This window comes from Eschscholzia californica, unplaced genomic scaffold, assembly GCF_041429995.1.
Source record: "Eschscholzia californica isolate CP2 unplaced genomic scaffold, dmEscCali1.0.p SCAF_2, whole genome shotgun sequence".
Classification (NCBI taxonomy): Eukaryota; Viridiplantae; Streptophyta; class Magnoliopsida; order Ranunculales; family Papaveraceae; genus Eschscholzia; species Eschscholzia californica.
In genome coordinates this window covers 13729637-13746572 of record NW_028238309.1, presented here as the reverse complement: position 1 = coordinate 13746572, position 16936 = coordinate 13729637, and the positions used below count along the sequence as shown (strand labels likewise).

Here is a 16936-nt window from a genome sequence, read left to right as displayed (position 1 = left end):
TTACAGTAACCTACTCGTACCTTTTGTCACTATTCCTGAGGAATTCTTCCAACAGACCCTTTTCTTGTTCCTTCACATTTTTCCAGACTGGGCTTTTTCTCTAGTTTCCAAGCTTCTGACCTTTCTCCTATTCTGACCTTCCGGCTCCCAACTCTACAATGTCTTCTACATTAATTGTTTTTTTTTTCTCGAGTTGCTTTGCTTTCTCGGTCATAGTTCGGGTTCGTGGCTGAGTTTTAACCCTCTTAACCAAAGAGTTTGATTTGTTTTTCTCTTTCTTTTCAACAACTTCAGCCATTTCAACCTTTGGCTTATCTACAAAATCGTCTTCAGAAGAACTTTCATTCTCCACGATCTCATAGTTTTCATATTCTTTTGCCACCTCACAAACCTCTGAAAAGAAAGCTGAAGGCCAAGTCAGCTGAAAGTCAACTTCTTCCATCTCATTTTCACCTACATTCAAAAAACTTGGAAATTGCTTTTCACCTGTTCCCACCACCACACGTTTAACTAGTCAACATTCGATAGAAAAGCAAATCTTAACATAAATAATTCTCCAATTCTTGATCAATATATATAAACATTATCACGGATGTTCTAACATTTTACGTATTTATGTGGAGAAGAACACTTGTTTGTTTCTTATTTATTACTTAGCCGACCACTCTACTGTCGTTCGTGGTAAAAGACATCGTGGGAGTACGATAGAACTCTTTTACTTACCGTTTATCAAAAAACTTGTAACGATTTTATGTTCATACCAATCATCTGACAAGTAAGTAAGAATTTCAGAGAAGATATAATGATTCCACACAAGTTACTACGTTGTTTAAAAAAAAACTAGAAATAAAACCAACTTAAATCTAAAAAAACAATATTCTTTTCTTTTATCCATGTAGACTGCATTAAAAACATTATGTTAAATGTTGAAGCATTCTGGTTTTTGCTTCAACATTTTTAACTTCTTTTCAAGCAAAGACAAGAATTTCAACAGAAGTAAAAAATTGCGTGAGCATTTACTCACTTGACCCAGCTACTTGGCTCTCTGTCTGCTCCTGGTTTTGCACATCCCCTGAAGATTGACCCTTTACAAACTCATCAGAAATTGCCTTCTTACCCTTGTTGTCTATTTCCGCTTCTCCAGTTTGGGCTTCGACATTATTTTCTTGTTTGTTGCGGGCTTCTACATTTACTTGTTCGGGATTTTTTTGTGCTACTTCCTGCTCTACTGCATTTTCTCCACCATCTCCACTCTCTACCTCTTGGCGACCCTCCACCTCCTGTCCACCTTGTACGTCCTGCCCACCCTCCACCTCCTCTCCACCAATCACCTCCTCTCGAACATCCACCTCCCCTCCGAAACCAAAATCAAATTCTAAAACATCATTCTTCTCTTCTCTCTCTTTCTTCATCCTCTCCAATTCCTCTCTTAATACTTCTCTCTCTCTCTCTTAACCAACTCATTCTCTTCTCTCAACCTCTCAACTTCCTCCTTCAATTTTTCAACTTCCTCATCATTCATCTCCACCACCACCCTCTCAGTGTACTTTAACAAATCTTCCTCTTCAACAGTCTCCGACACCAACTCCACCTTCACCTACAAGGATGGATACATATGGTTATTATCTCCACACTTCTCAAAATATGCATACATCTAATTGAATGTTTAAACATTCACGAATATGCTCCAACATTCCAAACAATGTCACTCAAACATCAATTATGTTATAACATTTATTCAAATCACAGAAACATTATAGTAAATGTTAAAATACATTACTTGCTCCTCTTCAATGCTATCCAATTCTGCTTCCAGTCCTGTAAGGAAGAATGACTCGATCATCCATCGTGTTATTCTAGGACTTACCCCTACTTCCTCTACCAGGTCTTCATGGATCCTAGTATGCATGCAATACCAAAACTGCAAATAAATTAAACACAGATAGGTCAGAAGTGTTTTTCTGTATCATCCCAAGGAATGAAAAAACATATTATAAGATTCCCAAACATTCTGCAAAATGTTTCAGCATTGTATAAGTCCCCCAAATAATGATGAGACATATTAGATAATGTCAGAACAAACTAATTTGACTTGTATCATTATAAGAAATTATGAAACATTTGAGTTCATGATCAGGACTACTTACGGGAAGCAGAGTCAAACAGCCTGAAGCTTTGCTCGGGTCTTCCGAGTGCTTGTTAATTCTCTCCATCATGAAGGAGTGAATAGCTCTCGGCCATGAAACTCTATTTATCATTCTCTCCATTTGGAGATTGTGATAAAAACTCCCGACAACCGAGGAGCCGGCAGCTGAAGCAAACAGGAACGTGGCTGCCATGTGCATAATCCAGAGTTTCAAGAACTCAATGGCAGGAGCCTTTGTTCTTGCAGCCACACTCAAAGCCCTTTCGATGCTGGGGCCGCCAAAAGATGCAGACTTTCCCTCTACAATACTGTCTCTGAAATACTTGCTCAGAAACTGGTCCTTTGTGGCATCTAGGGTGACATTGGTTGGGAATGCTTCATATACCTGTCCTTCCATGGGGACTCCCAACAGCAAAGAAACATCTCCGGAAGTGAACTCAATCATCTTCCCTCCGATGTTGAAGGCTTGGCTCTGTTTGTCGAAGCAGTTGAGCAGATCAAATATGGCTTTGTTAGGCTTCTCCATCACATTCTCTTTTCGGAAACTCCCACTGGTCAGTGCCTTAAAGAAGGCCCCGAATGGGGAAGCAAACATCATCTTCTTTTGCTCGTCAGTAATGTCCATCATTGATTCCCGCGCCACCTTAAAAACTGCTTTTAAATTACATTTGTAATTTAAAGTAGTTTTCTTTTTCTGCTCCCTAGCCTCTGTTGGTTGAGCCTCCACCATCGGCTCTCTCGTTTTCGGGCTCGGTCAGGCTTTTGATGCACTTCATCATCTGAGCGCAGCCTACTAATTTTAGATAGGAGGGGGTGCTGCCCATCTTCGGGCATCAGGTGTCCCGTAAGCTCTAATGAGCTCCGATGAACAGGAAACAAATTGGGCCCATGGGCTATTCTCACACCTCTAAGTGTCCAATGTCGAACCTAATATCTACTATGAGTATATCAGCAGTTTATGGTGATGAAACTTGACAGTGTTTGTTAGAAAGAGATAGGGGAGGCAAAAGTAGGAAGGCGTACCCCTTTTAGCATGGAGAGAATCGAATCAAAATTGGTTCCTTTTGCTAAAGCTCGAGTTGCAGCCGCCTACAAAATGATGAACAAAAACTACTGAGTAAAGATTAGTAAAAGGAAAAGAATAGCAGAAGAAACAAATCAGGTAATTCAAACCTGAATAACTGGACCATCTGCCAAAGGATTTGAGTATGGTATACCCAATTCAATAATATCTGATCCACATGAATCAAGCACTTTCAACGCTTCCACTGGTGTCGATAAATCAGGATCGCCAGCGGTAATGTACGGTACAAATGCGACCTTTAATCGAATATATTGATCATAAAAAACTTCATTAACCACAAAACCAACAAGATAATTATAATAATAATAATTCTATTGTTTTAATCAATTCTTAATTTATTCACTATTATTACATGATTAAACAGATTAGAGGGGTTGGGCAAAAGGCCCAATCCCTTGGACGAAATATGACGAAATAGGGACCCGCTCCACTGCACAGAGAAAATAGGGAGCAGGTCCAGCGTGTCAGGAGGGAGTTTTGTGTGTCAATTAAGACCTCATTTTTCATGAAATTACAAGAAATGCCATTCACCCAATCCCATACTCTCCCACGTTCCTTTAATTCCAACATGACATGTGTCATTTCTTTCCCTTATCTCTTCTCAACTTTATTTCTCTCTCCTAAATTATCTATAACTACTTTATCTCTTCAGATTTTTTTTCTCCTAAATAATTTTTTTTCTCTCTAATTATTTTATTTCTCTCTTTCTATAACTACTTTATCTCTCCAGAATTTTTTCTCTAGATTCATCTCTTCCCCTAATTTCTCTCATTAATTTACGGTAAATTTATCTCTCTTCCCCCTAGTTTTTTTTGGTAAATCTTAAAGTTTTTTTGGATGGATTTCATTTTCAAGTTTGAGATTTATATCGAGATTTTATTTTCCTCTTTATCATTTTTCTCCTTATATTTTGGGCATTTGTTTAGATTTTCTGTATTGTACATTTTTTAAAAACAATAGGTTTTGTATTGTACATTTTTTTGTGTACTGGACACTTTAATACTGAGAATTTTCTTTTGTACCAGAAATTTCCTTGTGTATCGGAAATTGTTTTATGTACTAGCCATTTGGTTATGTACGAGACAGATTTGTACTTGGAATTTTCTTATGTATTGGGAATTATTTTATGTACTAGCCATTTGGTTATGTGCTACACCTTTGTACTGAGAATTTTCTTGTGTACTGGGAATTGTTTTATATACTAGCCATTGTACTAGACACTTTTGTACTGGGAATTTTCTTATGTACCGGAAATTATTTTATTTATTAACTATTTGGTTATGTGCTAGGCACTTATTTGGTTATGTGCTAGACACTTATGTCCCGAGAATTTTCTTGTGTACCGGGAATTGTTTTATGTACTAGCCATTTGGTTATATTCTAGACACTTTTGTAGTGGGTATTTTCTTGTGTACCGTGGATTGTTTTATGTACTAGACATTTAGTTATTGCTAGACACTTTTGTACTGAGAATTTTCTTGTGTATCGGGAATTGTTTTATGTACTGGCCATTTGGTTTTGTACTAGACACTTTTGTACCGGAAATTGTTTTATGTGCTGGCCATTTGGTTATGTACTAGACACTTTTGTACTGGGAATTTTCTTGTGTACCGGGAATTATTCTATGTACTAGCCATTTAGTTATGTACGAGACACTTTTGTACTGGGAATTTTCTTGTGTACCCGGAATTGTTTTATGTACCAGTCATTTGGTTGTGTACTAAACACTTTTTGTACTGGGAATTTTCTTATATACCGGGAATTGTTTTACGTACTGTATATAATAGAATGTGGTATACGTTTCTTCTCTCAAATATTATTCTTTCTTTTCTAATTTGAAATTTCTCTCCGGATTTTTCCTATTTTAGCTCTATCTAAAATTTGATTCCTTTTTCATATTTCCTCTCCAGATTTTTCTCTTTCCATATTTTTCTTTTTTAAGCATATCTTCTCTCTCTAATCTTAACTACTTTCCTTCTATCAAACATTCTTGCTTTATATGTTGGAAGATTTTTATAAAGATTTTTTAATGAATTTTCAGTAAACAAAAATCTAAAAACGCACGTAAATCTGGTTGTTATAATGTATCAAATTTAGACGCCACCAAAGACTTTTATATGTTCTCTTTCTGAACTTTCCTTCCATAGAACAGATCAAGATATTTTTTTCTTTATAAAAGTATTAGATACTTCCGATCTTTCGTACTAGATTTTTCATTCAACAATATTCGAAGGAAACTTTCATGTTGCAACATTCACAAAATAAGAAAAATGATAGAAATATAAGACGAAAGAAACTAAAACATGTACAGTAAACTTCCACATAACAAGGAAACGTGGGAACTGATTGGGAACGATAAAATGTGCTGGGAACTGAGGAATGTACATTACATTTCCTCGAAAACTTGGTAATGAAATTCCTCGAAAACAGTAAAAGCAGAAGGATAACTTCAGATCAGATTTCTCCAAAAGCCATTAATCTCTGTCAAAAAAAATTTTCAGATTTGTTGCTTCCTGAACCCAACAATCTAGTTCTTCCTTGTAAACCCAGATATGAATTTCTCCAAAAGCCATAAATCTCTGTTAAATAAAAAATCCAGATTTGTTGCTTCCTGAACCCAACAATCCGGTTCTTCCTTGTAAACCAAAAATAAAAAAAACAATCTGACTCTTCACCATACTTCCAAGCCTAAATGAATCTGGAGTAGACTTCTTTATTTATATTGTGTGAGAGAAAAAGATTAAAGTGGGAGGTTGAAATTTGTAGGAAAGAAAGAGATCGAAGAGAGAGAGAGAGAGAGTGAGAAGCAGATAACTATTTTAGAGAGAGAAAAAGAAAAAGCTTCAGAAATTTTCTAAGAGAGAAAGATGAGGAAACTTTTCATTTAGAGAGAGAAAGAAGGGTATTAGGGGTACTTCAAAATAAATGGCACATTCTCTTTTGTACTTTTTTATTGGGCAGCCCACTTATTAATGAATTGGACCTGCAACTTATTTTTATTTTGGTGTGGCCCTTACCCGTAATGGTACCCCACTTTTTGGGCCATTCACTCATTTTGGCAACAGATTATAAAACAAAACCCAGAATAGTCATACTCAGGGGCGGAGCCACATGGCTGTAGCCTGGGTTAGTCCTTATTGTTCTACACCAAAGTATTGTCAATATCCTAAAAGAAACATTAAAATTTCTTCTTAATAAGCTATAGATGTCAAAATCAAAAGATGGCTCGAAGTCACAAATTTGTATTTTTGGTCATAGTTTTTTTTTTTTTTTTTTTGTTGAAGGTTGGTCATAACTCTTATATCAAGAGATCTCTCAAAACAGTATTGCAATCCAATCTATCAATTGAATTCTAAAATGTGTTTCATTTACTTAGACTATCTATTTTGCTGTTATATTGAATACCATGAAAAACCCTAAAGAACTATACTTGCATAAAATACAACTACGGGTAGTTTTCGGATCTTGATGAGTGCAAATGAACAACGCCTGCCTACTGAACTGGACCTACAATGAAGATATCACCGAGAATTTGTAGCAGCAACATGCTGAGATTTGTACAACTACGATAAGATCAGGAAAGAGACAGAAAGAGAGATTATCATCGTATAATACTAAAAAAAAACTCTTTCCTCTGCACTAGATCCACCAAGAAAGTGGACCCAAACCATCAAAATCAATCATCGCCTCCAAAACCCATCACAAAGGAACACAGTTAGAGAGAGAGAGAAAGCTCTTTGAAATACTCAGTGCAAAGAACAATGTAGCGAAGTTCATATTTCACAACGGTACAAGGGAATTTCTTAAGCTGACGCAAAATCGAGTAACAAGTTTCAGATAACGGTTTTAATAACGAGAAGTCGATACAAAGTCAAGGAAGCGAAGTCAATGCGAAATGTAGTGAAATTCCTCCATGGGTAATGTGAATTGTGCTTAGGAAATGTTAACTTAAAAGTTAGAGCTTAATGATGCAGAAACTTACATTAATCACCATGGGAGCAAATGCCTTTTCATCTGGCTTTTGTTCGATCGGAACGGGAGGATATGAAATGTTGTCAATCTTAAATCGAATCTGCATTTCGACAGAGAAATGTCATTGTAGCTAGAAACAGAGGATTATACAAGTATTGTCAATTCCCTAAGATTCTTAGAAAAGGGTCATACCTCTTCATCGTGTTCTACAATAAGTTCTACGTCTTCCTGATATTGCCATTTCCATCTACCATCTTCACTGCGTTTTCAATAAGAACAAGTAGATAGATAGTGTTCAAATAAGGGGAATTATAAGCAATGTTAAACAATTTCTAGAGTAAGTTTTCCGATGAAATCTCATGCAGTACTAGGTGAGAATCCTTACAACTTATTTGGGCTTGGCAGAAGATGAATAGGTACGAAAATGTCTTTAAAGAAACCGAGAGACACTGCCAAAGATTATGAAACTAGGTCTAAATTATCGCAACATCAACTCATTAAGAATCACAATCACATAAAAGAGATAATAAGATATTCACACTTATTTCAGAGTTCATATGGCCATTAAAGTTTCATATAGTTCACAAGAATGCGGAAAAATAGTCAGCAACATACATCTTAAACCATTAGCATCTGATCCTTGAACCTTCCCAGAAAGAACCTCTCCTACGAAAGGACGAAACATGATTAACCGAAAATTTACCTGCAAAAAAAAAGTGAATTCTTATACCAAAAACATGATAAAACTTGCAATACCATAGACTTTGATAAGCTATGACACTAAAAACAACTCTCATCTTTCTAGATATCCATCCCAACCATAAATATTGTAATTTGAAGAAGTCCTAATAATCTTCGATTGTCAAATAAATAGACATCGATAATATAAGAGTTCATTAAAAAGTTAAGTATAACATCATATTTATCTAAAGCATATTTAAGATACCGTGTAAGTCGAACCACCATCTCCAGCAAAGATGAAACCACCTTTAATGGATCTAATGTCGTAGACAGAGATGCATAGCCCCAAATTTGGAATAACCTTCATTGACATAATTAATTGTTCATTAAACATTGCAAAATCCGATCAATCAATAAGACAATATAATTCTAAGAATAACAATCAAATAAATAGTTCTTACTTTATCCAAAAACAAAGTCTCAAGCTCTCCCTTTATTGCTTCTGGAAGTGGAAGCCTGAGGAGATTAGGAGGTAACCTCAATGTATGCTCAATTAAGCTTAGAAAGAACATTGAACCTTCTTCAAGATAGAATTTCACAAGGAGAACCAACAATTGTATTCGTTCCAACACTTGGTTTGTAAGTTAGAGAAGAGTTTATATGGGCTAAAACAAGCACCAAGACAGTGGTACAAAAAGTTTGAATCATTCATGAAGGATCAAGGGTATCACAAGACAGCTTCAGATCATTGTGTTTTCGTTCATAAATTTCTTGATGGAGATTTGATTATACTTCTGCTTTATGTTGATGATATGTTGATTGTTGGTCAGGATGCTAATAAAATTAGCAGGTTAAAGAAGGAACTAAACAAGTATTTCGATATGAAAGACTTGGGTCCAGCAAAATAAATTCTTGGCATGCATATTTCTCGTGATAGAAAAGCTGGAAAACTTTGGCTATCACAAGAAAGATACATTGAGAAGGTTCTAGAAAGGTTCAATATGGACAAGACAAAACCAGTGAGTTGTCCATTAGCCAGTCACTTCAAGTTGACTCGTGATCAGTGTCCATCAACTAGAAGTGAGAAAGAAGAAATGGAGAAAATTCCTTATGCTTCAGCTGTAGAAAGCTTGATGTATGCAATGGTGTGTACAAGGCCGGACATTGCATTTGCAGTTGGAGTAGTAAGCAGATTTCTTGCTAATCCAGGCAAAGAGCATTGGTTAGCAGTGAAGTGGATTCTGAAGTATCTTAGAGGTACGTCTAAAGCTCGTATATGTTTTGGTAACGATAAGCCAGTATTAGTTGGTTACACAGATGCAGACATGGCAGGAGATGTAGACTCTAAAAGGTCCACATCAGGCTACCTATTTACATTTTCAGGGGGAACAATGTCATGACAATCTAAATTACAAAAGTGTGTAGCTTTATCTACTACAGAGGCAGAATATATTGCCATTACAGAATGTTGCAAAGAGATGTTATGGATGAAGAGGCTGTTAGAAGAACTTGGTATGAAACAGGATAATTATGTTATTCATTGCGACAGTCAAAGTGCCATCCACCTCAGTAAGAATTCTAGTTTCCATTCCAAGTCCAAGCATATAAATGTGAGATACCAGTGGATCCAAGATGTTCTTGAAGAAAAGGTGTTGAAGATCGAGAAAATCCATACTGACGACAATGGTTCAGATATGATGACAAAACCATTACCCAAAGGCAAACATGAGCTATGTAGCAGTGTTGCAGGTTTGGGGATGGTAGGTCCCTCTTCATAAGTCGGGAGGGGGAGTTTGTTGGGGTCCCTCCTTATAATTAAAGGACTCCTAGTTGGAATAGGATTTCCCTTATTCCTTGTTTGGGGAAAAAATAGAAACTTCTATTTTTTCAAGCCTAAAAAGGAATTCCTATTTCCATTGGTAAACCTCCTTATTTATTATTATAAATAGGGAAAGAAAGGGAAGAGATTATTCACAACAACTTCCAGAACAAAGAGAAGTCAGAGAAAGAGATATTTCTGAAGTGGTTCCTTCAAGAGAGATTGAAAGAGAAGAATATTGGTTTTAAGAAAAGAAGATTATTAATCTTGTGAAGCAATTTAGTTCGTGGTTATCTTCTTCAACCTTTAGTAATCTAGGATTTGTTCAAATCCTGAGGAGTAAGAGATTTCTATTTCTTTGTTTCTTTGTTCAGTTTATCCACCATAGTTTTGGTGAAGAGTTGTTATTCAAGAGTGTTTCTACACATCTTGAAGAGTTGGTTTATCCTCTATTAGTTTAGGGAAGAATTGTTATCCAAGAGTGTTTCTACACATCTTGAACAATTAGTTTATCCACCATAGGTTTGGTGAAGAATTGTGTAACCCATTATTTAATTATAGTGGAAGATTTCTGGACTAGGTCCCGTGGTTTTTTACCTTCTATCTTGGAGGGGTTTTTTGCCACGTTAAATAATCTTGGTGTCTATACTTTTACTTTCTCATCGTTTATCTTCATATTGCTGAACAAGTTAATTAGGTTATTTTTCCTAACAGTGGAGAGGGACAAACAAAAGAAATCCATAAACGTATTACATGTCTTGCCTGTAAGATTGCATGCGCATTAGATTGGGAAAATTGTTTTAGTTTGAGTTGCGAGAAGAAAGATGGAAAAAGTGATTGCACTCTATGTGTGAGGAAAACGAAGTCTCATTTATTAAGATGAGGGTTTGGTGTTTTTGCCCGCTAAAGATGTTTAATGACTGGTTTTAAGAGTTCATTTGTGCTACTAGAATGTCTTCATTGGCACCCCAAAAGCAGAACTTCCCTTGTTTCTCTTTAGTTGAGTTCTGTTTGGTTAAGAATAGTCTTCCCTCTATGGACTTCTCTTTCTTCTTTGTTTGGATCGTTTGTAGGTACTTGTTGGGAGTTCAACCATTCTATACTTACTTAGATAGGAGCAGGGACGGATCCAGGATTTTCACTTAGGGGGTGCGGAATTATATACCTAAATAAATTTTTTTTTTTTGCAAACACAATAATTAATAAAATACTTATATTCATTAATTATATTGATACATCAACGATTACAAACGCAATTGACCTCTACGAGAGTTCATATTTTGAAATGTTTGCATTATCGACTCATTGTCAATTTCACTAGAAACTTCTTTTCCAATAAAGACTACTAAACTATCATTTAGCCACGCATCACTCATCATGTTTCTTAAGCGTGTTTTAACTAGCTTCATAGCTGAAAAAGCTCTTTCAATAGAGGCAGTTGCAACCGGCAAAGTTAGTGCTAAAGTGATAAGTAAATAAACTAAATGATATGCTTTATCCCTCTTAGGTCTCATTTGGGTACACACATAGCTTATATTATGAGCTTTTCTATAAGCCCATAAATAAAAGCGCTTTTTAAAAATCTGTCTGAGTCGTTTGGTATGCTACATAAAAAGTGTTTTTATATCTTTAAAAGCTAGGTGTGACATTTGGTAAAAAAATGTTATCTTCGTATTGTAGTTATCAAACAATATGCCTATATCATTATATTAATAAAAAAAATTTATAAACATTAAATATTAAAATAAAATAATAGAATTTTTTTTAATTTTCATAAACACATAAAGATCAAAATTTGAACCTAATGCAGTGGTGATAGTGCTCAATGGTGGTGGACGTGTTATGGTGGTGCTCAATGGTGGCGGAGTTATAGTAGTGATGGTGGTTGTAGAATGGAGGGGGTGTTGGTGGTTAGGGGGTAAAGTTGCAACGGCGGTAGTGAAATGGGGTTGCTGGAGGTGGTATATAGTGTGGTGGTGGAGTGGTCGATTTGTGGCGATGGTGGTGAAGTGGTTGTGGCAGTGGTGGAGTTGCACCGAAAGTGAAGTTACGTCGGAGGTTGTGGAGTTGCGGGTTAGATGGCGAAGCATTCGGTGATGGTGGTAGAGTGGTGACGAAGGTGGCGGAGTGGTTGTAAAAAAATTTGATGGTTGTAGAATAGTTGTGATGGTGGTGGAGTTGCGGCGAAAGTGGTGGAGTGGTGGTGATGGAGTTGCGCCGGAAGTGGTATGGAAGTGGTGAAATGGTGGCATAGGCGGTGGGGTGATTGTCAGAGGTGGTGGAGTGATTGTGGTGGCAGAGGTGGTGGGGTGGTTGTGATGGTGGTGGATATTTATTGATGGTGACAAAAAAAAATATTTTATATTATTTTCATAGTTAGCTTTTAATAAGCAGCTATAAAAAAGCCACAAAATTGTGACTTCTGCTTTTTAGAGAAAATGAGATTTTCTAGCTTAAAACGATCTACAGTTTTTTTGAACCAAACGCGTAAAGTTTTCAATGAACGCTTAAAAATATGCTAAAAGCTGGCTTTTAACTTTTTTTAAGCGGAACCAAACGAGGCCTTAGTTTCCACCAATGTTCTAGCAAGATCTCCAATTCCATCTAAATTTGAGAAATCATCATTTTGCCTCATATCGTAAATGTAATTATCAAGCTGAGAACTTAGTATCATAGTGTCAAGACTACTGAAATCTGAAGGATAAAATTCAGCAAGACAAATTTTAAGGAAAGATACGAGTTTGTCAAGACAAAATTAAATAATTTTCTGAATTATTTAAGTAGAAAAGTAAAAAAAAAAATTAATTAATTTAGCATAAAAGTCAAAAACTTCAATTAAGTTAAAATTTGACTTTGACTTTATTTTAAAGTTCATGTATTTTTCTTTTTTATTTAAGGCTCTGTTATTTAAGTTAAAGAGTTATTTTCCAAATGGCCTCCTACTTTATGACCACCTTTCCTTGTAGTTCCATATTTTATCAAAAATATCCAATTGACCCCCTTTTGACCGTTTAGATTTCCCAGAAATACACGTATTTTAATTACTTCACATGAATCAAGTTGTTTCTCTCTCTTCTTCATCTTCCCCAAATTGTTTATCTCTATTCTCCATCTTCCCTAAATTACTTCTCTTTCTTCTTCATCTTCCCCAAATTGTTTCTCTCTCTAAAAACAATCAAACAACTCTCTCTTTCTCTTTCTTTCCATTAACCTCATTTAATCTTTTTCTCTTTGAAATCAATCAAACCAGATGAGCAGTTAACTAAAACATCAATCAGAGAAAAAGTAGAAAGAGAATGGATACCACTAAACGGGAATAGCACCACGACCATAGTAATCAACAGCAGGAGCACAAGGATAGAGATACGCATCTTTACAATAAGACTGACTAGGGCTCATTTCATGATTATAACAAAGACACCTAGCTAACGGACCACAAGAAGTTTTACTACCAACTTGACCTAAAGATTCAGTAATTTATTTCATTTGCATTTATTTCCCACCAGTAGTTCCAAAACGCAATCTTTGAAAAATCAGTTGAAGCAAGTATAATGATTGATAATCCCAAAATCCCACATCATGAGCTACGAGTATATTCCTTTTTAACAAATATATTCTCGAATTGACAAACATGAAAGGGAAATGCTAAAATCACAAAATATTTTGACAAAAGAAGTTACCCAGCTGATGTGGCAATAGTGGTTTGAAAGTTTAACTAAATCTAGACCGTTGACAGATGAATATCACAACTGTCAAATCAGCTGGGTAACTTCTTTTGTCAAAATATTTTGTAATCCTAGCACTTCCCATGTGGCGGTTGTGGTTTGAAAGTTTGACTAAATCGAGACCGCGGAGAGATGAATATCACAACCACCACATCGGCTGGATAACTTCTTTTGTCAAAATCTTTTGTGATTCTAGCACTTTCGAACATGAAATGGATCTTATATTGTTTGATTAAAACAATAGATTGAATTTTTACGTTCCCAACCCTTGGTATAAACTTTATCCTTGAACATTTACCAAAAATTAAAGCAATTAATACTACCAATATCATCAATACCCATTTACTCCCCATTGTTCAGATCTCTCCTACAATTAACAAATCAGACAAAAATAAATAAATAACATAATTTTAGAGAGAGAAAGTGAGATGGGGAAGAAGATGGGTGGCATGATTAGGAAATGATAGTAGTAGTCCACCTTTTCTTGTGTCGAAGATTAGGGTTGCTTGTATTTCTGGAATCTTAATCAAAGGAAGAAGAAGAAGAAGCAAGAAGAGAGAGGTAAGCTGCCGCAAGTGTTTATCTCATTGGTCCCACTTGATTAAAATCATAGTTCTTAATTTTGAATATTGACGGTGCAGAATGGGGTTGTGGGAAAATGATGTTCGATGTTCAAGTAACTACAGGTTGGAGAAGAGAAAGGAACTTATGACTAGGGAAGGGAATCGGTCCTGACGGGCGGGAAACAGACACTAACTCAACCGATCCGGGCGGAACGGGCATAAGTCCTAAGTGTCCATTCGGACATCCGGACATTTCATATTTTTTTAAAATAAAGTGTCCGTCTGTAACCGTTTTGATAGTCGTACAAACCGGGTATCGGTCCGGAACCGGTCACTAATGCACAAATAAAGAATTTTTTATTCAAAATTAAAACTGTTTAGTAGCTAAATATACAATTCCAAAAAGTAAATGAATACAAAATTAAAAGATAATCGTTGAGATTTCTCATGGATTACGATCAGTTTTATTCTTCTTCTCATGTACTACCATTGGTGTATTGTGGATTCTTGGGTTACTAATGAGATATTGAGATTTTTGAGGAGAGAGAGACTAGAGAAGTGGAGAGGCGATAACAAGATTAAGAAAAGTGATTTCTAGGGTTATATTTTTACTCTTAAAATCTAACGGTTGAGCTAACCTTACGAATCTAAGACTTAAAATCAATCATATAAGTGGGCGGGTATAACGGGTAGGATAAACTGACGGGTATGGACAGGTTCGGCCTGACGAACTATATAAGCGGGCGGACTCGGTCGGATCACCGGTAAGGACCTATGCCCGCGTCCGTCCTCCTAAGTTCTTTCGGTCAGGCGGGTACGGACTGATTCGGGCATCAGACGGTCACGGACCCTTCGGACTCGGACGGTCGTGGGCGGGTTTGGATTTCGGGCCAAAATCCCACACCTACTTATGACCCACTACCCTCCTCACAGACACTACCATACACAGCCACACACTTTTAATTTATGACCCACTACCCTCTCTCTTTACTTTTTCTCTGTAATTGTTTTTTAGTTAACTTCTCATCTGGACTGATTGATTCCAAAGAGAGAAAGATTAAATGAGGTTATTGGAAAGAGAGAGAGAGAGAGAGAGGAGGAGGAAGAGAGAGAAAGAAAGAGAGTTGTTTGATTGATTTTAGAAAGAAAAATAATTTAGGGAAGATGAAGAAGAGAGAAAACCAATTTAGAGAAGATGAACATGAGAGAAAAACAATTTAATTGATGTGGAGTAATTAAAATAAGGTTATTTTTGGGAAATCCAAAAAGAAGTTAACAGTCAAATAAACGGTAACGGTCAAAGGAGGCCATCTAGGCTTGAGCGTTCTCTCATAGTCGAGGCCCAGACACTCTCGCAAGCGATGTGAGACTCTCACAATCCCTCATCGTCAGTGAGTCTTCGGCTTTGATACCACTTGTGACACCTCATGCCGTGGCAACTATCGATATTGTCCCCGCTTTAGACAAGGCCCAAACCCACAGGTACAAGATTTTATTCTAGCAAAGGCTCCACGAGCCCACCCAAAAGGCCTCAACATTGGCGAAGACACCCGATTCGCCTACACATATGTACTATTTTGTCTTCGGTTAACAACCACCCACCTTGGTGTCAGGTTTTGGTCCACAACGGGCAGCATTGACACTTACTAAGCTTGAGCTTTCACTTACAGTCTAGGCTCCGGACACTTTCGCAAATGATGTGAGACTATCACAATTTTCCAAATATACTTTGGTAATTTTTTACTTTACACTACAAAAGTCAGGGCTTTTTGTGACAGACTATTTTCAACGGAATTTCGAAAGTCGTCGTAAAAGGTCACTATTTTCGATGAAATTGCATAATTCCGTCAAGAAAATTGAGAAATTCTGACGGATTTCCTCTTTTACCGTCAGAAAAACATGCACGATAGGCGGCAAAATTGGTGGGACAAAAAAAGCATTTCGACGTACCTGATGCCGCCGGAAAATACTAGTGTTCCCACGACCTTTGTTTCGTTTTCCGTCGAAAAAAGATTCTCCTGGAAAATATTTCCCTGGCGTGAAAAATTTCCGCCAAATTCTCATGTTTTTTTTCCGGGAAAATGGTTTTCAACGGAAATTAGTCCGTCGAAATAAAAAGCCCTAAACAACATCTAGTCCCCCTTTCCTCGCAATTCCTTTCTCTCTCCAACAGTTTCTAAAAAAAACCCTAAATCAACACTCTATATTTTCACTCAATTTCACCCGTTCAACTCTCAATTCCACTCTCGATTTCTTCCTCCCTATCGGTGGATTAAACTCTCTTATCTTAGTTAAAGAAAAACCTAAAGCAACAACACCCTATTTGTTTCTCGATTTCACTCAACCTTTTTTTTGTTTCAAGTTATTTAGGGTTGATTTGAAGGTGTTGAAGAAGCATCTATAGTTCACTGGAGCTACGGAAGAAGAAGCATCTACAGTTCGGTGGAAGCATTTACGGTTCAGTGGAAGCACCTACTTTTCCTATTTTTACTGTTTAATCTGTATTTTTTTCATTTCTTTTAATTACTAAACTAGTTAAGACATCATAGAATCATGTGATCTTTAAAAGAAATATTACCACTAAGTTAGGGTAGTTCAGTTCAATGATGCTACGACGTGAGTTTGCTAGTGCAGTTGGTTATACATTGTGTTAGTGAGGTCAACTCCATTGTGTTGGCTTTTGTTGGAGTTATGTAACTCCATGATAACTCGTATGGTTTAGGGTGTTGAATGAAATATCAACTGGACTTTCGATTTTTAGTTTCGGTTTTAACTCGGTTTGTTTTACTGTTTACATTATTGACTTTGTTATTTACGGTGTACTTTTATGGAACCAATAATATTGTTTTCATTATTGGATTTTGACCTTATTTTGCATGTATGTGACTTCGCTAATGAAATATTCATTAGTTTTAATTTGTTATTCCTGTGAATGTCTGGTTAGAA

The 16936-nt window shown here is 36.4% G+C and overlaps 1 protein-coding gene across 1 annotated transcript; it reads right to left on the bottom strand.

Annotated features, from left to right (window-relative positions):
• Positions 1–6554: 6554 nt before the first annotated feature.
• LOC147556378 (uncharacterized) lies at positions 6555–8506 on the bottom strand. The gene is made up of 7 exons (XM_086663129.1): positions 8345–8506; positions 8149–8244; positions 7818–7905; positions 7588–7651; positions 7395–7461; positions 7213–7302; positions 6555–6917 (listed from the first exon to the last, which is right to left on the bottom strand). The coding sequence occupies exons 1-7, from the start codon at positions 8453–8455 to the stop codon at positions 6870–6872; spliced, it is 564 nt and encodes a 187-aa protein (XP_086519255.1). The 5' UTR covers positions 8456–8506; the 3' UTR covers positions 6555–6869.
• Positions 8507–16936: the final 8430 nt, after the last annotated feature.

What these genes read in the sequence shown, in the direction of transcription:
- LOC147556378 (XM_086663129.1), bottom strand. Translation starts at nt 8,455, where the DNA reads ATGTTCTTTCTAAGCTTAATTGAGCATACATTGAGGTTACCTCCTAAT. An exon ending in AGACTTTGTTTTTGGATAAA is followed by an intron (nt 8,245 to 8,344) that starts GTAAGAACTATT and finishes ATGTCAATGAAG; the next exon opens with GTTATTCCAAATTTGGGGCT. An exon ending in TTGCTCCCATGGTGATTAAT is followed by an intron (nt 6,918 to 7,212) that starts GTAAGTTTCTGC and finishes TGGGTTTTGGAG; the next exon opens with GCGATGATTGATTTTGATGG.